The sequence below is a fragment of the Neodiprion lecontei genome, chromosome 3 (assembly GCF_021901455.1).
Source record: "Neodiprion lecontei isolate iyNeoLeco1 chromosome 3, iyNeoLeco1.1, whole genome shotgun sequence".
NCBI lineage: Eukaryota > Metazoa > Arthropoda > Insecta > Hymenoptera > Diprionidae > Neodiprion > Neodiprion lecontei.
This window is the reverse complement of record NC_060262.1, coordinates 33,347,031-33,367,426: the sequence shown is the minus strand read 5'-3', so window position 1 is coordinate 33,367,426 and position 20,396 is coordinate 33,347,031. Positions and strand designations below refer to the sequence as shown.

Sequence of the window (20,396 nt, the reverse complement as noted above, 5' to 3'; positions counted from 1 at the left end):
GCGTAACTTGGCACGTAATAATCATTCTATATTTCAGTAAGTACGTAACATTCGACCCGAACAAACATTACATATATGACATAAATACATTTGTCAATAAAAATATGAGGAACAACTTAACGGGACATCGAGTATTATAGAATGTTTACCGTATAAGGATAAACAGGATAAACAGAAAATTAATTATAAGGAAAAAATTATTTCAGGAATTGCACAGAGGAAAATAACCATCATTGTTTGATAATACACGATATTTTATCAGTATCACTACCACACGTACCCAATATTTAGAAGGAATTCGGATCACTTGAGTTGCTGAGAGAATGCAATTAGAGAATTAGCTTGAAATTGACCAAGTTCCTGAATTTGAAAATAAATACCAGGATATGTGGTAATCAAAGTCTGAAAATTATGTATCAGAGCTACCAAAACTGATGATTATAGGTTTAGGATTGACCAGATGATTGAATGTTTGAATCTACATTATCCTGTATCGATATATCACGTAAATCTCAAGTTGCGTTATGTTAGAACTACAATATATGCAATTCATGGGGATTTAAATATAATAACTATTCCAAAAAATGAACCCATTCTCAAGCATCATGGTGAAAAGTTACAAATAGTTCGTATGCGTCGTTAAATTATTATAAACTCGTGTTTTTTTCGCATCTTCGATCAACGTTTCCGGCCCAATTGGCGCGATCCGCACGCGTTTTACAGCAAGAATCGATATTTCAACATCTTCTTCGTTTCACTTTTGAAATTCATATTTTATCAAGTATTTGTTTGAAAAAATTTTTATCCTGACTGTACGTGACATGCATTCTCGAGCATTGTCGGGAGCAATTGTGCTGGTGACTGTATTGGCAAGACGCAAGCTTCGTATCGTCACGAATGCGGTGTTACGGTGTTGATGAAATGGCGTGTCGCTTTACCTTTGGTTCAAGTCGTCTTTGTATCAAACGCAAACTAGACTTTGCACAGTGACTGTATCTGTAAATGAGGTAATCCAACTACGATTATAATAATAAAAAGTTAAATCAACGTATGACAATTCAACTGAACTGCTCCAAATTCCAATGATTATTGATTATTCTGCACGGTCCGTAGAACGGCGTGATACATCAAGCAGATAAGTATAATGCTGTTGACCTCATGCTCGCGGTTTATCTCAGCCGGTTGGCGGCCGTAAAACTAGAATAGTGTAGTACGTTCTTTTTTTACAAATGATAAGAAAAACAAATTGAATCTAGTTACTGCATACAAAGGTGTGGTTTTTTTTATCGCGGTTAATATACACCGGTAAGATCACGCGGCAACAATTCATTGTAGGAGTGTCGAAGTCAAGTTTAAAAACCATCAACAACCACAATGGAAACGATACGTTGATTGAGATTACGTGCAGTTTGAAACCCAGAGTTATTTTCAGAGGCGGACAACCAACACTTTTGCATCAGTTGGACTTTGCAAAATGAATAGTTTGCTGTAAGCCGTCTCTGTATTATGTATATAAGTATATAAGCATGTATTATATATGTAGACTTGTTGTTTTTCTACATGCCTCATTTATATTGTTACGCAGATCTTTGGGGTAATTCCCAAGGCATGGGTACTCGTGGAATTCATTGACCAAGGATGAAAATACACCAAGCTAACACACTCGATATACTTTGTTTATTGGCAGTTAATCTTGTAGGTGATTATAATAACCCTAACAAATTATAACATATTTCTTATTTATTGACGCTTGACCTGAGCGTAACCTATGCAATTTGGAAATACCCACAGGGAAAACTATGTATAATCAACATTGAACGAACGTCACTCAAGAATCGTCGATTACAAGTTTAAACAAATTCTGAGGAAATGTCATTTGCAGATTCATCAATCATTCACCGATCGTATTTATCGATTAGTCCGAAAATTGCATGACATATGTGCAATTTAGATATATACCGACGTATGGAGGAAATGATTCATCGCGCAAGCATGTGTGCGTCTTACTAACATGGGTATAGGTATTGCGCATTCGCACAGTCATACGTTATACGTGCAGGTAATTCGTAAATACACATTGTACCATAAAACGTGATGGTAAATGATAAGTCGATAATATAAAACCACTCCTTTCCCGAGTTTTAGCTTCAGTCCACCGTCAACGATCCGTTTCAATTAATTGTAAGTTTAAAATCGTCGAATCCCGTTCGCTCGTAACTATTGGATCGTACCTGTACGTGATTTCTATTACCATCGATTCGTTCCTCCGTAATTGTTCGATAAGTGAGAACCGGCATAAACGCCGCCCCGATAATTATTCGCTAGACTTCAAAGACGTCGGTCTTGACTGCAGTTATCAGATTGGCCGCGGGAGGTATTCATCTTCAGTTACCGAAAACATTTGCCTTTCATCATACTGCAAATACTTGTAAATACAAGTGCTTGCCGACGCCTTGCTAGCCCACCCATCGTTGCAATACCTGTTCGACAACTATCGCATACATTTTTATATCGCCAATTCAAGCCACACGAAAGTGTTGCAGCAATTCAGTAGGCCAACGCTGTTGGGTGCAGATCTGATGCTCAGTCTGCCGTATGATTGCCTCGCAAATAGGACAAGTCATACGCATATCGCTATATGTATATTGCTAAAGTGACACGTCAGTTGAGAAAGTGACTGCGATTGTGGAGAACGATTGTCCAGGGATACGCCTTCAAGACTTTACCGTTCGTACCGAGTAGTCATTTTTAAGTATTCCGCATAGTTCGGGTAAAATTTTAAATCATCATCGAGTGAAATGTTCGAGTCAAAAAATTTCATGTATCAATACGTAAACCATAGATTTATCACATGTAAATCGTTGCAAATACTAATTTTGTAACTCTGACATTGAAGTTACTGGATAGAATCATCGTAATGAAATACATGTTGTTGGTGCAAGAATAATTGCGATGAGTGCATGTCTAAAATCAATGCCGCGCTAGAAGTAATTAATTAAATATTTATGCTCGAAGTCTTTACTCTGTATACCACGCCATCTGATTCTCTCACCTCATTTTACGTCATCAGTCATTGTGACTTGCTTACTTATCGTTAGTCTCTCGTCGCCAAACATGCGACTTCTTTTCAGTGAATTCAGCTTCCGAGAATTAATTTCATGTAATTTTTCGAACGAAATTTTTATCCCCTTGTGTGAGAAAGGACTTTATCCTCAGGTTTAGTCACATGTAATGGAAATCGTCTCGGAATCTCCGCCGTAAACGATGACGCGATCTGCAGAGCAGGAAAAAATTCTCAATCTGGACAGATTCGTAACAATACACGGATTTTTATTTCCAGATAAAGAATCATGCGGTCTCTGAGCTTATCGATTGCCGTTCTGGGGCTGACGGTTTTGGCCCAATTGACATTCGAGGTGCGTATCAATCAGCTGCAGACTGGCTGATTCACAAAGTCGTATCTTTCGGGAATGACGATAACAGATTTTACATTAAAAAAGTCAACAGTTTGATCACGCATAGCTAATTGTTGTTTTCTATATGCTCCGCAGGTCTCCGCTGCAGATACAATTTCTTACATAGGTGCCGTCGCCGAATATTACCCGGTAACAAATGGAACTAACGGAACAACGATCGCGACAGCCAATGCCAACAACTACGTTACAATCATCAAAACCGCCTGGGGTTACGTGAGTATTTTTAAACGGCAACTGTGCAGACCTCGAAAGATTCTGCGAACAATTTTGATGTAGTAACCTTGGCGTGGAATGAATCTGAATTATAACAGATTAAATTTCAGCAGTAAACAATGCAGGGGTATCGTGTTTCAAGTTTATTGATAATCCTCTCGCAGAACTGACCTGCGGTTGTTTGTTTGAGATGCCATTATTAACTGCGGATAAACGAAACCGCCTAGTCATTACCGATGAAAGTAATAAACTCGTTACGTGCCTGATGTCACATACATTTTGCGATGAACACTTTCAGAACGCGGACATCCTTGTATTCCCGGAGGACTCATTAACGACTGGTATGACCTACTCCGACACGAATAGAACTTTGTATCCTTCATTCGGTTCCGTAGTACCAGATGCCGGATTGGATATTCCCTGCGATAACGCTTCGACGGTCGTAATAGAGGTTCGTATCTCAGTTTTGTACACCCACCGTAGTTACAGGCGAGTTACGATGTTCGAATTGCTGGCCATAATTGGGGCGGAATTTTGCAATCGTGCCTAAAAGTAACCTTCGTCAGTACAGACGTAGATATTCGAAATGCTGAATTGATATTTGTCCAGGCTTTGAAGTTGATATCGTGCGCTGCGAAGCAGTACTCGATTTACGTTGTCGTGAACGTGATCGAGAAGGAGAATTGCACCAGCACGGGAACAACGTCTCGGCCTTGTCCCAGCGACGGTTACTTCTTCTACAACACGAACGTGGTGTTCAACCGAACCGGAGGCATTGTCTCGAGGTACAGGAAGTTCAACCTGTTCGCCGAACCTGGCATAAATGTAACGTCGAGTCCGGAAAACGTGACGTTCACCACGGACTTCAACGTCACGTTCGGATTGATAATTTGTAACGACATCCTCTACAAGACCCCGGCTCTATCGCTCGTCGACGACCATAACGTCACCGACATCATTTTCCCCGCACGGTGGTTCTCAGAATTACCTTACCTAACTTCGATTCAGACCCAGTCAGCTTGGTCTTACGCCAACAACGTGAACCTCCTGGCGTCGGGCTACAACAATCCAACAACCAGCAACGGGGGCAGTGGGATTCACGCTGGAACCAGCGGTAAATTGGTCACCCTTTTGTCGGAGAGCGCGAAGAACGCTCTTTTAGTGGCAAGGGTGCCAAAGGTGATCGACGGAGTCCGAAGCAACGTCGTCTCCACGACTTATCCGCTGACCTACGAGTTCAGCAGCACGGAAATTACGACTCTGGCGAACATCACGACCGTTTCCCAGAACGCCTTTTACCAGGATACCTTGGCGCCTTACGCAACGAGCGTTTTGCCGCTGACCAACGGCACGACGACCACTTGGCTCGAACTCTGCGACCGAGAGCTTTGCTGTTCCTTCTATGTGAACAGAACTTTCAGCGCGTCTAGTGTCAATTCAAGCGTCAATTATTACAGGTATAGAACCGCCGTTTTCAACGGAGTTAGATCCTTCGCTGGTACCACCACCGCCGGAATACAGACCTGCAGTGTCATCGCTTGCACTAACGACACCCTGGCCAGTTGCGGGCTGAGGTTCAACGCGACGGAAACCGTCGTGCAGCCAACCGTCTTCAACAGCGTCTTTGTGTCCGGAAACTTTTCCAAAAACTCCACCACCATGCAAATGCCCAACTCGTTGACCACGGATATTCTTCCTCTAAATGCCAGCGACTTCACATATAATAGAGTCAATATTTCAGGATCTTCTTTAACCAATATCACCTACAATCTAACGATACAGTCAAGCAACTTGTACACTTTTGCTATTTACGGTAGAAACTTCTCCGCTGATGAGCTGGCCGTTAGTTCTGCCAACGTTGCTTCGTCTGCGGTCCAACTTTTGCGATTCTCTTTCACGACGAGCGTATTTTTGGCAGTAATTGAAACTTTATTCGTTAGGAGCTATCTGTAAACACCAACAGGAAAGCAAGTTCTTTGGAAAAAAACGACCGAATATCTGCGGTTAGTATACAAGTATATATAGCTGCATAAATCCGTGTTCGGCAAAGTCATGCTAAAGGTTACTTTTTCGTTAAAGCAAATCATTCAAATGTTACGTAACGCGAAGGAGGAAGATTCTGAGAACATTCACAGATATTCGTTATCCAATCAAAGATTTAATTATTTATAAGCACCAATTTCGTAAACACGTATTCACTTGAACAGCTTATAAAAGTTTAGTTTGCAGCACTTACAATTAGTTACTTGCGTGAGACCATGCCAGTATTTAAATCGTCAGTCGGTGCGTCGTATCGTTCGTAGTATTATAGTTAAATGAAAAACGAACCCCGTTCAGAATACGTATTAAAGGTAATAACCGTTCATTCGTATTATGAAAATTATGATATTCTCATAACAGCAGCGTATTTCTAAAATTATTCTGCATTCATACCTCACATAATCAGTGACAGACGTGTCGAACGTTGTTGAAATCGAGTGAGTGGCACCTCTAGATGGGAAAACATTTTGTAACACTTTTCTTTTACATGTTGTTATTCACATAATTTATCTAGTATTTTTTTAAGAGTATGATAATAAACGTGATGTTGATGAGGTTTCCTGTGAACTTTTCAACGTATATATGACTTAAAACCACGAAGGCGGAAAATTTCGACTTCGAATTTAGATGTAAATAATTTTAAGGCCGTCTTCTTGAAAATTTGATCGGATCATTGCAAGATGCGTCTGTTACCAATATTCAAAAGAAGCATGTTAGGAATTTAAAATTACGTTAATAAGGAGCTTTACAGATAACACGTGAGGAGATACCGTCATTCCAGGGTCGTTTTACAAAAAGAGATTGCTACTTTGTTATTAAATAGAATGATTATTTTATTATAAAAGACATATGTCAGGAGGACCTGTGTCTTAAATATTTGAAACTGAAAAACATATCAATTATTGAGTATATTTCAACTCTATAGCAAAGACTAGTCATATCTAACATAAAAATACGGATTTCCAGCAGAACAATTCATTATATATATATATATTCAATAGTTAATTACTCTTATGTGCAACGAAATGACCATATAATTATAATTTTTCAACATGTTTGGTAAGAAAATCTATTATTTTCGATCAATAATTCGTTCCTGGCTGCGTTCCCGTATATGATCGGGCATTTACGAAATATTCATGTTCCCGAAATGACGAAACATATGCAGTCATGGATTTATCGAAGTAATAAACGCGCGTGTATAGATAAAAAAATTTATCAAACTTCAACTTAAATCAACTTCTCGAGTTCTACAGAACAAACCAACGTTTTCACTTATTGAGTAGATACTTACGACAAGTTCTTATATTTTATCTTATAATTATACCGGTAGTACACAGCCATGTACAAATAACGTTTTAATGGTGCGTTTTTACTTCCAATGAAAATGGAACAAAAATGTATAAACAAAACTAAGTAATAAGTTTAATGAATGTACGCCGAACACGTGTCATGTCAGGGAATGTTTCCGAAATGACCGTTCCCGAAATGATGTTTACTCCAAAGTATCTCACATGGTTGCCCACTAGCGCTATTTGTTACGTTTCGTCGAAAACTAATTAAATCGAGTATGGCTGCGTTCACTGAAATGATGCATAAAGTTGCAGCAAAACTATGAAATAAATTAGTAATGGCAACAATACTGTGTTGCCAAGAAAAATTGAAGGTGTCATTTAATATCCTCCGGATTCAGTTTACAAAAGGTTTTTAAAACGTTCAATACTACTTTGCCTTATATTATAGCTATTGTTGTTAATAGATTGAGAACTTAAGGACGATTCTTAGGTTCTCTGTGAAAAAAATATATTACATAACTTAATTTCAACGTACATTGTTGTTGTAATGTTATAACTAAGTAATATAAATAATTCGAACTCAATCATTTTAATACAAGTGAGAAATTCAACAATATAACGACAACGGTGGCAAATCCGTTACTTTCGTGATTTTATGCCATGCAGGATACTTGAAAAGAAACAAAGATGAATTGCGGGCGGGTAAAACTTCAAAATGACGAAGACATAACAAGTAACTTAACCGAGTTTCCTTATTGGGGAATGTATTCGGAGTTTCCACGCGTTTTGACCGATAATTCTACCGACGCAGTGCTACGGTAAAAGTACGTTTCCGCCTGTCAGCCCGCGATAGGAGATGAGTTGCAACACCGAACACGTTTTTCAATGAGGAAACTCTTGCTAGGATCACATATTCCAAAGAGAAATTATAGCTAATTCACGTGTCATAATATGCCTGATTCGGAATGAACTTTGATGGTTACTGCTTTCACTGCAAAAAGTATACCTGTATATAAGACATTCTAGTTTGCGGCCAAAATAACATATTTTCCAATCAATAACTGTTATTCGTTTAGAAAACTTATATCCTTAAACTTTGACTTTTTTCTAGGATTTAGATACTTCACATAAAAATGTGTGACGAGTGAAAAAACAACAATAGCTCAAATATTTCATGCTTAACTTAAGGTAAATCATAGCTAAATAAACTACGACGCGATCCTCGTGTTGAGTCCTAGTTCTTGTACTCGCGGTATAACAGCAGAGTCGGCAACCATTTGCAGTTCGGTACTATTATTATACGTATATATTAGACCTGTCCTTAAGAAGCGCAAAATCGAATTTTAATGGTCTCAACTCCTAAATTGGTTCGTAATAATTCAAAAAAAAATTCAGAATTTTTAAAAAATTTTCCCTCCATATTTACCCATCGCTAGGAAGCCTTACTTTTTCCCATAAGAAAAGCATTGATTTTTCGTGATTTTTCATCTTTTTTTTACCGCTGCCCTAATTATCAGCTAAAAAATCGTAAATTCTCAGAAAATGTTGACAGTTACGTTACCTTTTTGCTGAATTTTTTGGAATTCGATTCAAGCATTTTTGGGCTGGATCAATCACATTTTTACTCTCAGCCGGGTTCTTGAAATTGGTTTTTGTGGGGATACGACGCGCCCGAACAGCAAGTAAAGCAGGAAAAACAGAAAAATTTTAAATCATAGCAGAATCGATTTGGCTGCAGGGGTGGCCTCGAATTTTGTTTACGTGATTAATTATTTTGTACAAAGAATTCCGTATGTTTTAAGACTACTCCGATTGAATTCTTCCGATATTTAACTCTCCAAATCACGTTTTTCGACTTGTTTCCGCGTTTTTCGCAACATATAGAGAATAAAGATGTGATTGATCTAGCCCAAAAATGCTTGTATCGAATTCCAACAAATTCGAATCGAAACGAATTGAAGCGAGTTTCTTGCACGACCGTGAAATTTATTAGTTAAAAATGACTGACCAAATTGTTATACAGACTTCATTCGTGGTTAGGTTTGATTACTTCAACGATTTATTATTTATTTAAGAATTTATTGAAAACGGTTGCATTTGCACCCGCGTTTTCGTTTCGAGTTGACACATAATGTCTCGTAATGTGCTTCGACGTATAAATTAAATCGCTGGTCCAGGAATTTTAGTGTTTTTAGTGAAACAGGTATTTTAACTTGAATACACTTTGGTACATGAAATCAAAATTAAAAACGCTGCTTATCAATAAGAAGCTGGAGTAGGAAAATCGTATCGGTACAATTGTTTTCGGTGTGATTTGTACGGAATATTGGGAATTTCCTTCCTTTATCACAGATGCGAAAACGCTTCTCCCTGATTGGTGAGTAACCGGTTGACCACTGCTGCTGATCCAATCAAATTTCTGGGCCAGTCCGGCAAATCAAAAAAAGCAGAAAAACAGCGAGCCCTGAAGATTAACTTCCTTCTACGATTGGAGGAAATATTATTCCACGCTCCTGTTCGAAATATTATTCCGCGTAGTCGGTTTAGTGTTAGTGAGAAACTTGATAAACTTAATACTTCTCTAGGTGGGGACACTATAAAGGCTACGAAACGAACGTCGAAAATCCACTCAGTCGCGACTAAACCTGTAACTTCGGTAGTGTGCGTAGACTTTCCAGGGTAATTCAAGTTGCGAAGTTACATGGTTGGCTTTTCTCAGCAAGATTTCTGCGACGCGTTCTTCATTTTACGAATAATTTTATTTTTCACTCCGTACACGCGTCAACCGGCGCATCCGAAAAGTAACGCAGGCGATGTGAATTGGCAACAAGCACACATTACCGAGATTTTTCTCTGCTAGTATTTACATATTTTCTTTACAGAAATATTCGTATAACGTCTTTCACCGATAATCTATCGACCGTTAACTTACGATTTATTTTTGCTCGACCCTTGCTCGCGTGTTTTCGATCCTCGAACATTTTTCACGATTCCGTATCGCTGAATCTTGAGGAAATAGAATTCTTAATCAGGTTACACAAATGCATATACTTTCCCGAATCGCGACACTTGCAATGTCCGTACGTAAATCACTGAAAATACTGAACTTGTTGTTATCCGAGTAACTCGTGCTAAAGGTTCTAATTGCCACCTCGATATCATGTCACAGATAATCTGATAAATGGAGCGATCTCCCGCCAATATTCAGCGGCAGCGAACAACTCGTCTTCTTCATCGTCGCACGTGACACGTACAATGCAATCCTGAGATTCTTGTCGAAATGTGCGGCCTCAAAATTATTGTATTCACCCTTTGCATTTGGCACGTTTCTGCCGTGCTAATGAAAGATCAATGTCAGCGGGAATACGTACGTATGAACAACTTGTAAAAATTGAAACACGGCTCACGTCGCACCCACTTAAAACCGCGAAGATGCGCCAATTTCACACAGATTAGCCCCACGCAATATTTTACCCCGCAATCCGGATTTTCTCTTTGCAAGACATGCCATGGGATCAAAATTTTAGACTAACGAATAAGTTCGGGAATAAAAAATTTTGAGCGACTGGTACTTGGCGGATATAATTTCGTGTGAAATGAGGTAGAATTTCAAGTGTTTTTATGTGATTGCGGTCTAACTGAGCCAATGCATGTATTTCATTGTAAGATTAATCGTAGTACTCGTACTTTGCTTTCAATTTGCATTTTTGAAAGCGTTCGTTATATTTGTGAAAGAAACATCACTTGCGGGAGAATTTGCGATGTAGATAAACTCTCGTCCGGAGTCTGAGACCAGCCACAAACTATATGTGTACGAAGCGGAAATGATAACAACCACATTGGCCTGTAAGACGAAAGATTCCATAACGATGAAATTTATGTTGGAAGTTCTTGCTTCGGTACGCACATAGCCTTATACGGTGACTTGTCACCATTTTTTTTCAGTTATCAACAGAGCACATCCCGAACTTATAGATTCGTGTTGTAATTTAACAAGAAAAATTATAAGATCCCATTTCGTATCGAGGATTACATTTTTTCGTCGACATCTGTGTTAATAATTTATTTAAATAAACACAAACGATCCACATTTGATATTGTTTTCCTTATTTTCATAAATGATTGAGTCACCAACATATCGTCAGAGGCCTTTAGTCGTTCAAAGAAAGCATATCTGTATGTTTATTGCCCAGACCTTTATTTACGATGTACACGAAATCATTTCTCGATAGTGATTTGACGTCAAACGCCGGAAAATATTTCGTGGAACTTGCTTCGCGAGGCAAAAGCAGACGAGCGAAATGTATCGTTTTTAATTTTGCAACAACTTTTCAAGGTACTGAGTTCTGCTATCTATTGTGAACCCAGAGCGCAAAGCTCAGCAGGACTATTTTAGATCAGAGTCTAAAATTCCAGACAGTAAGAAGGTATCCATCCGTAACTCGACATAAAACATTAACATACACTAAAACTATTTCTCCGCAGGTTGTTAAACATAACGGAGCTTTCGTTCATTGGTGGAGCAGTTCGCGAATTGAAGAAAAAAATATACACTTTAAATACTCTTTACGATTTCCAGGAGTTCCCTGCACAGTGGAAATCGACAGAAAATGACACTCTAGGACCTGGCAAGATGAAAGTAGTTTATGACAAAGACGCAAACGGTGAGATTCTTAGGAATAAAATTGCTCGAAATTTATCTGGTTGATCTAAGTAAGTCAAGATCAATCGATCTTCATTAAAAACGTTCGGTTCGTTCGGTGATATGACGTGTTCTGGCATACTTTGTTTCAAAGAGGTTCGTGCGACGTTCGTTAATGGACCGAAAGATGTTTGGATAACAGCACTTATCAAACCGACTGACAACCCCAACTGTCCTAAGACCCTCGAAGATGCTGAGAATCTTTTTCTATATAATCAAAATTATAATCACCGATCCAATACTGCACACAAAGCGTCAAAGGTAATTAACTTCCGACCACGTGACAGAGAGTCAAATTTTAGTAAACTTTCGCAGGTTGACTGTAAGACAGAAAGCTTCGTATACACCATATTTCGACAAATGTATGTAAGATCAAGCAATCGTAAACTTAGTAATTCTGTCAAATTCAGGGCTATTTTCAATTCTTCGTTTTATGGGGGTAGTCGGGCGGAATTTTGATCGTACTGAGTTTTTCGTTCTTAAAACGACTAGAAAAGATCAGATGAAAAATTTCTTTCAACCGGGTTAAAATGATGATAGTATGTGTTCTGAAACAAAAATTCAATCTTCTGTGACAAAGTGTATGCGCTAAGAATTTTTTCTAGAGGTACGCAAAAAATTTCCTGCCAATAATTCCTCTATAACTTCCACGATGCAGACTTTCTGAATAAACATCATAGATCAGTTACGTTGTTATGTCTTAAGTCAGCATAAAGTCAAATTATTTACAATTTCAAAAATCGACACATGTGTCATATTCCGACCAAGCATTATACAGATGCGTTGTTGTTTTCAGAATGCCGAAAAGCTAATGACCATCCCAAAACCAATTACTGGTTGTTATTATTTCAATATAACGGATGAAAACGGCACCAATTGGTTATACGGCGGTCAATTTTACAATACGTCCAATCCTCACATCGATCCTCACCCGAAATGCAAACTAGAGTACTATCCCCCTGGTGACACGACGTGAGTTCCTAACGTACAATTTCATTCCATAACTCGACCATATTAAGTATCTGCTGTGAAAATTGGCGCATGGCTGAATCAGCTATAACAAGGCAGTTTTTTCATTACTGTTTTCAGGAAAGAACGTGTAAACATTCGTGTGACAGTACCGACATTGTGCCGCACGCTAGCATTATGCGTGATAAGCCATAACGGAAGCAGAACCGGAAAGGAATGCGACTCGCCTCAAACGGAGGAACAGTTTGAAAGGGTAATACAGCATTAGACTTACTTTATTTGCGAATATTCGATTAATACGATACATTCTATATCTTGTTTTGTTTCAATGGCCCACGGTTATTTCCAATTGGCAACTATACATACATGATTGCACTTCCACGTTATCATTTTCTTGCTCTGTCAATATTGATGCTAAAAACACTTTTTTTAAAGATTCAATTTATGTAGGTATACGTAGGTAGAATATTTTGTATGCGCTACCTCCGTCAACACGCGACTGCCTTAAAGCTTTTACGGAAGATAGAATTTGTGGCATGTGCGCAAATAGGGACTTTTTGACTCGTGTGAGGTACTTTGCACTCGTCAAGAAATCTCTATTTCATGCGCGCGTGCTACGGAAATAACTATATTGCGATCTAACGGGTCTCTGAACTGATGTTTTCTCAATTCTTTTCAGGACACGTGGGACTACTGTGAAGATACAGTTTTGGGAGACGTAAGTGTTGCTTGACATTTAAATTTTCTATATTGATACAATTAATTCTGAACATAAAAATTAAAAGTGACAAAATTACGGCTTCGATACCCTTAAATTCAACTGTACTGTGTACAACACTACAGTCGAACCTTGATCGATGGAAAGGGCTTTGAGGTACCGCCAGCATCGGTTCTGCGGGAACCTCGATTCTGCGGAATCCGGTTCAAAGCTGTCCGGACAATCGAAGTCCGACTGTATAGGGCACTGTTTGTCAGTATGTAATTTGGCCAATTTTACTTAATTTTTTTTTTAATCCGATAAATGATCTTGTACAAGACAATACAAGATATTGAAGCAAAGATTTATTGTGTTTCAGGAATGGAGTAACTGTACGCTTCGTGAGCAGTCCTCGAAACTTCAAGCGGTAAGCTTTGCGTTTTTCTGAAATTCGATCATAGTATCGGAAAACTCAAATTTGAGTCCAAATCCAAACGAACTCATAAGTTCGCTAGGTTTGTTTAATTGTACAAAGGCTATGAAATACGTTTTGGAAGCAGCAAGGAAAACTAATCTCGATTGCTTGTGTGAAATAATAATGATCAAAAATCAAAACTTGATCTTTGTTGTGCTGAAACAATAAGCCCGTTGAATTTTCGACCTTAAGATCAAGAAAATGTTTGCATCAAGTATCTAAGAGAGAGATTAACGGTGAGCCTTGGCCGATTCTGAGCGCAGTTGCCTCTGCTCTCCCTAAAGGTTCACTGTACAATATTTTCTTCTAATCATTCGCGGCGAAACCATGATATTAGGTGTGGAGCACTCCACACCTCGAATTTTAGTAGGTGTGAATTCCTCAACTCACATATTTGCACTTTCGAAAAATTAAATTTGGTTTCGATTACTAGAATATCAACGATGCTGCAAGATTAGTTGGACGATGCAGCTATAATATCCACATCCACCAAAATATAGGTGAAGAATTGAATCTTGACCTTCTGAGATAAACGAATTCATCAATCTTAACAAGTGCGGAAAAGCAACTTCCGGTATATCTAAGTGAAATGAAAGTGTACTTTGTATAAAATAGACCGAAACTCAGTTCCACACCTTGGAAATATACGTACCGCACAACCTGTTTCTAATTACATAAATCTTCTTGTTATAGAAACAAAATATACGTCTGAATCATTCAGAATGGATAGTGGATGTTACACGGGAAGAAGAAAGCGAATGCAATTCTAATCGTAGTTATTACGTGTCGATTTACACGGTCATTGGTCAATGCACATTTCAAAATGAAACAGTGGAGTATTATCGTTGGCAACCTTTTATCTCTGACGAAGTGTTCCGCTTCAGTGCGTAATTCAAATGTGCTAACTTTTTATAATAAAACGAATCAATTAATGAATTTACATGATTTATTTGCAGCTCCTCCACGTGCCTGCAATTACCAGCCCACAGAAGATAGCCCCTATTCCCTCGAACTTGTTGCGACTATTCTTCCCCACGTCGCACTGGGTGCCATTTTAGTAGGAATACTACTTCATTGGATTAGGAAGTACAACTATTTGATAGCTGTAGATAAGCTCAAAAACGAAAAGTCGCAAAGAGCTCCGGAACAGAGTGATGACAGAGCATCGAAGGGAATTTTGTTGGTTTATACCAAGGGTTCGCTGTCATTCATGGATAAAATGGAAAATTTTCGAAATTGTTTGAAGCTTGCTTGTCGCTGCAGGGTAAGATTATTTGTAAACCTAAAGACCAGTCGTCGTACATTCTTCACGTGTTGTCCGAAGTACAGAGAGGATCTCGCGAAGAGGGCTTTTCTCTCACTCGAGAAAGACCCAACGAAAAACGGTCGAAGCAAGGCAAAGAGTCACCTCGGTTACCTTGAATGGTTCCCATTCGGGAAATCCTCTCATTGTCAAGGGAGGATATTAAATTAAAGTCAAGCACTTCGCGTTGTTGGCGACCAAGTATCCGGATGTCGAATGCACAAGTTATGCGGCATCGCGTCAACCTCTTTAAACGCTTTGTCTCTGATTCTAGGTTTACGACTTGCAGTCGCAGGAAGACGAGGATGACGTTGCAACATACGGAGCTACAGAATGGATTGGCAAGTTGTTACTGAATGGCAGCAAAGTAATTTTCGTTGACACCCCGGAGTTCCGTTCTATGGTCAATGGAATCGAATCTGACACAGCGGAAGAACGTGAACCGGTTGTTGACTCGCGTGATCTTGCGTTGCGATACGCTGTTGAGTCAGCTAAGAACGTCCAAGATCCCTCGACTCAATATTGCCAGCACTTTGTTGTTCGGTTAGTGACTGTGGAGAGAAATCGCGTTTCTTTCAATAAGCCGTGGTACAATATTCCAGTTCTCATTTCTAACCATACATTCCTCGATTCGCAGATGGGACGAAATAAAAACTACCGACGACTGGAATGACCCATTATCGTTGATCGCACCTCACATTCGTTTCAATCTTCCGGAGAATTTCGATACTTTGTGCAAGTACATGTGAGTTATATTTCTTTACTTTTCAATCTACGGAGTATGTTGAATGTTAGCGAAATATGGTGCAGCGCCGAACTCGGAAATCGGATTCTCTCTTTGACGTCATAATTATTTTTTTATATCTCGTTCGACGGTTGTAATAGATACTTAGAACGGAGACTTATTAGAATTCGAGTCATTAGAGTGATATTTCGGAAGGACCCAGAATGAGAACCGTCTGACTTGCAAAAACTATCGAGTGACAAGAATATTGTTCACGGTACAAAATATCTATCGTGCACACATCATTTCATTACATGTATACTGATTTCTAATATTTTTGACATCATTTCACCTGATTCGCCATTGGTTCAGTGTCGTAACTCGATTCACTGCACCAAAGACCATAGAACTTCGACCGTCACAAAACCAAGCCGAATTACCTGGTCGATATATTTTAAAGCTTGCGTGAGTTTAAAATTCAGCCGTAATCGATTTGTCTGTTGCAGCCGCAACTCAATGGGTACAAAATTCAACTACCATGTAGTTGACGTCCCAAATGCTGCTGAAGCTTCATACGAGCAAAGTATCTCACAGGATTGTCCACGAGCGCTATTGGTTCCGTTTCGTCAAAAATACTACTAACTGTAATAAGTAAATCGATTATGATTGTGCTCACTGAAATGATGCATAAGGTTGCAGAAAAACTTTGAAATAAATTAGTAATGGCAATGATACTGTGTTGCCAAGAAAATGTGAAGGTATTATTTAATCGGCTATGGATTAGGTTTACAAAAAGTTTTGAAGTGCTCAATATTACTTTGCTTTATGTTATAGCCGTTGTTCTCAGTGGATTAATACTTCAGGACGTTTCTTCGGTTCTTCGTGAAAAAAATGTATCACATATCGTAATTTCAACGTACATTCTTGATGTAATGTTAAAACTAAGTAATATAGATAATTTGTACTCAATCATTTTAATTAAAATGATAATTTCAACAATATAACGGCGACGATAGCAAATTTGTCACCTTCGCGATTTTGTGCCATGTATGATACTTGAAAAGAAACAAAGACGAATTGCGGGTGGGTAAAACTTCAAAATGACGAAGACATAACAAGTAACTTAACCGAGTTTCCGTATTGAGAAATGTATTCGGTGTTTCAATTCGTTTTGACTGATGAACTTACGGACACAGTGCTGAAATAAAAAACCGTTTCCGTCAGCTAGCCCGCGATAAGAGTTGAGTTGCCACACCGAATACATTTCTCAGTAACTAAACTCCTACTAGGATTACATATTCCAAGGTAAATTATGGCTAATTCACGTATCAAAATATGCCTGATTCGGAATGAACTTCGATGTTTACTGCTTTCACTGCAAAAAGTACACCTGTATACAAGGCATTCTAGTTTTGCGGCCAAAATAACATATTTTCCAATCAATAATTGTTATTCGTTTATAAAACTCATATACTTAAGATTCGAATATCCTCTACAATATGTATTGATTTCAAACAAAAATGCCTGACGAGTGAAACTCTACAATAGCTCAATTATTTCACGTCGAACTTGAGGTAAATCATTGTTACATAAGCCACGACGCGATCCTCGTGTTGGGTCGTAGTTGTTGTACCAGTAGTATAAGAGCAGAGTCGGCAATCATTTGGAGTCCGGCTGTAAGCCTTCGTTACTGTAAAGCTGTTCTTATATACCGACCGAGTAACATTCTGTCGAGAAGTGGCTAACAGGCCAAAACATATCGTAGTCAGTCGTTTAGTTATTGTTAGTGATTAACCAGCAGTGGTCGAGTATTGTGTGTTTGCTGGGTCGATACCGTCGATATTTTCATGCGAAAGTGAATCGAAGCGAGTTCCTAGCACGAGCGTGAAATTTATTAGTTAAAAATGGCTGACCAAATTGTTATACAGACTTCATTCGTGGTTAGGTTTGATTACTTCAACAATTTATTATTTATTTAAGAATTTATTGAAAATGGTTCTATTTGCATCCGCGGTTTCGTTTCAAGGTGACGCATAATATCTCGTAATGCTTCGAAGTATAAAATGATTCGCCGGTCCAGGAATTTTAGTGGTTATAGCAAAACAGGTATTTTCACTTCAATACACTTTTGTACATGATATCAAAATTAGAAACGCTGATTGTCAATAAGAGGCTGGAGTAGGAAAATCGTATCGGTAGAATTGTTTTCGTTGTAATTTTTACGGAATACCAATGTAAGCACGGTGGCAGAAAACACGATAATCATAAATATGTATGTAGAAATGACAAAGTCACGTGTTTACGGTCGCTGACGATGATGATGGTGATTGGGTCATGCGTGCACACGCGCAGCAACGCGACCGCATTTATTTGATTCTGAAATCAAGAGTATCCAATTTATCAGGCCTGCAATTTATTATCAGGTGGTTGTAACATTTGGCCGGGAGAGCAAAATTACATGATTGGGTCCGTTACTGTTAGTCCAGTCGGAATGTACAGAAATACTACCGACTTCCATCTAGAAAGAACGCATTTGTGTAACTTTTTGTACAGGTAAATTGGATGACCAGAAGGTATCCTCAAGTTTTCTATAAAAGTTAGGACCGGGTTGAGGCGCTAAAAATCATTAAATATAAAAGAAGCGGTAAGTCAGCGATATTTTTCTTTCTTCAGGGTTCAGAGAATAGTGTTTCCCACAAAAGATGTACGCTGTGTTGTCCTCTACAGCATAAGTCCTTTACAAATATCACGTAGAATTGTTAGTTTAACCGTGAATTGCTAGTGAACAAAAGAAACGATTGTTTTCTTCATTGCAAGTCATTCGGTCATTGAATAACGCAGTGTCCTGAAACTTATTCGGAGCGTAGAACAATCTCTCAACGAAAAACCCATTCACTGTTTAACCAACTACAACATATAGTTCAGCATCTATAATCGATCTGCGAAAATCCGCCCTTCCTCGATCACTACTGATCTGTAAGTCCCACACGCTGCCAAAAAATCACGCTAATAGTTTTTAGAACCCACTTTCAGAATATGTTGAAAAAAATTTTTTCCATCCAAACCCTACGTTTTCAGAGGAAACAAAATTTCGGCTTATAAAGAAATGGAAATATCCTCGTCAATTTTCAAGTTACAGGAACTATTCTTGAAGGAACTGATAGGTCATTTTAAGACGAATTTTGCGGAAAAAAAAATCATCCCTTAATAATCACTAGAATCGAAGATACAAGTGGCTTGACCTTTTATTTATTTATTGTTTTCCTATTCAACATTTTCGGTCAAATCACAATCGCGAACGTTCTGTAAGCCTTCCGGCATCATTCCGATTATGTGTCATATTTCTTGGAACGTTGGTGACACTACCCCTACTCTCTCGCCCCTCACCGACGCACCGCTTAGTTAACAATAAATCTCCGTTGATATTTGTCCTATAGAAGAATTCTTTTTTCTAAACTAGGATATTTTTTTCTCACCAATCCGAATACGCCGGCGAAAAACGGTATTTTAAAATATTTAACTCACCAACTATCGGTTTCAGCTCAACTGAGTACTGAGAGCCGCTACAAGGTAACTCAACAATTAATAATGTGTTGGTATGAAATCCTTTTAATATTGTTGGCGTGAATTCAGTACGAAGTATTAAAATTCCTTACATAAATTTATTACGGACATTCTTGTTGGTGGGTTGATTTTAATCGGTGGGGATCTTGTTGCATCGCGATGCAAGTCATGTACATCTGACTGGACTATGCATCACAGGTGCAAAAACGCTTCTCCTTGATACGTCCGTAACGGGTTGACCGCTTCTGTTGTGGGAGATTCAATCAGGTTTCTAAGTCAGTCTGGGAACCGACGATTAATTAATTAATTAACTGCAGACGCAAATGAACTTCCTACGATTGGAGGAAATACTGTTCGAAATATTATCCCGCATAGTCGGTTTAGTGTTAGTGAGAAACTTGATAAACTTAATACTTCTCTAGGAGGGGGCACTTTCAAGGCTACGAAACGAACGTAAAAAATCTACTCAGTCGCGACTAAACCTATGACTTCGGTAGTGTGCGTAGACTTTCCAGGGTAATTCAAGTTTCAAAGTTACATGGTTGGCTTTTCTCCGCAAGATTTCTGCGACGCGTTCTTCATTTCACGAATAATTTTATTTTTCACTCCGTACACGCGTCAACCGGCGCATCCGAAAAGTAACGCAGGCGATGTGAATTGGCAATAAGCACGCATTACCGAGGTTTTTCTCTGCTAGTATTTACATATTTTCTTTACAGAAATGTTCGTATAACGTCTTTCACCGATAATCTATCGACCGTTAACTTACGATTCATTTTTGCTCGACCCTTGCTCGCGTGTTTTCGATCCTCGTACATTTTTCACGATTCCGTATCGCTGAATCTTGAGGAAATAGAATTCTTAATCACGTTACACAAATGCATATACTTTCCCGAATCGCGACACTTGCAATGTCCGTACGTAAATCACTGAAAATA

General features: G+C 38.7%; 2 protein-coding genes across 8 annotated transcripts; both read left to right on the top strand.

Moving 5' to 3' along the window:
- The first annotated feature begins 914 nt into the window (after positions 1-914).
- LOC107221078 (vanin-like protein 1) lies at positions 915-6,283 on the top strand. Of its 7 annotated transcripts, XM_046734778.1 has the most exons (7): positions 934-1,007; positions 1,433-1,488; positions 1,586-1,695; positions 3,341-3,416; positions 3,552-3,689; positions 3,988-4,140; positions 4,299-6,283. In XM_046734778.1, exons 4-7 carry the CDS (start codon positions 3,351-3,353, stop codon positions 5,640-5,642), a joined length of 1,701 nt encoding a protein of 566 aa, XP_046590734.1. In that variant the 5' UTR covers positions 934-1,007; positions 1,433-1,488; positions 1,586-1,695; positions 3,341-3,350; the 3' UTR covers positions 5,643-6,283. The 7 variants fall into 7 exon arrangements, with proteins under 7 accessions (XP_046590738.1, XP_046590735.1, XP_046590734.1 ...); XM_046734779.1 differs by lacking the exon at positions 1,433-1,488 and having other exon boundaries at positions 933-1,007; XM_046734782.1 differs by lacking the exons at positions 1,433-1,488; positions 1,586-1,695 and having other exon boundaries at positions 915-1,007.
- A 2,894-nt stretch (positions 6,284-9,177) lies between these two features.
- On the top strand, positions 9,178-16,799 carry LOC107221072. The gene is made up of 14 exons (XM_046734777.1): positions 9,178-9,703; positions 10,194-10,391; positions 11,604-11,688; positions 11,821-11,987; positions 12,523-12,698; positions 12,816-12,948; positions 13,375-13,413; positions 13,772-13,819; positions 14,561-14,750; positions 14,824-15,131; positions 15,445-15,713; positions 15,808-15,915; positions 16,401-16,538; positions 16,729-16,799. Exons 2-13 carry the CDS (start codon positions 10,305-10,307, stop codon positions 16,534-16,536), a joined length of 1,746 nt encoding a protein of 581 aa, XP_046590733.1. The 5' UTR covers positions 9,178-9,703; positions 10,194-10,304; the 3' UTR covers positions 16,537-16,538; positions 16,729-16,799.
- The last annotated feature ends 3,597 nt before the right edge of the window (positions 16,800-20,396 follow it).

Coding starts and splice junctions, on each gene's coding strand:
- LOC107221072 (XM_046734777.1), top strand. CDS start 10,305: ATGTGCGGCCTCAAAATTATTGTATTCACCCTTTGCATTTGGCACGTT. Junction 14,751..14,823: donor TGACGAAGTGTTCCGCTTCA/GTGCGTAATTCA, acceptor ATTTATTTGCAG/CTCCTCCACGTGCCTGCAAT. Junction 15,132..15,444: donor AGCTTGCTTGTCGCTGCAGG/GTAAGATTATTT, acceptor CTCTGATTCTAG/GTTTACGACTTGCAGTCGCA.
- LOC107221078 (XM_046734782.1), top strand. CDS start 3,351: ATGCGGTCTCTGAGCTTATCGATTGCCGTTCTGGGGCTGACGGTTTTG. Junction 3,417..3,551: donor TGGCCCAATTGACATTCGAG/GTGCGTATCAAT, acceptor TATGCTCCGCAG/GTCTCCGCTGCAGATACAAT. Junction 4,141..4,298: donor CTTCGACGGTCGTAATAGAG/GTTCGTATCTCA, acceptor ATATTTGTCCAG/GCTTTGAAGTTGATATCGTG.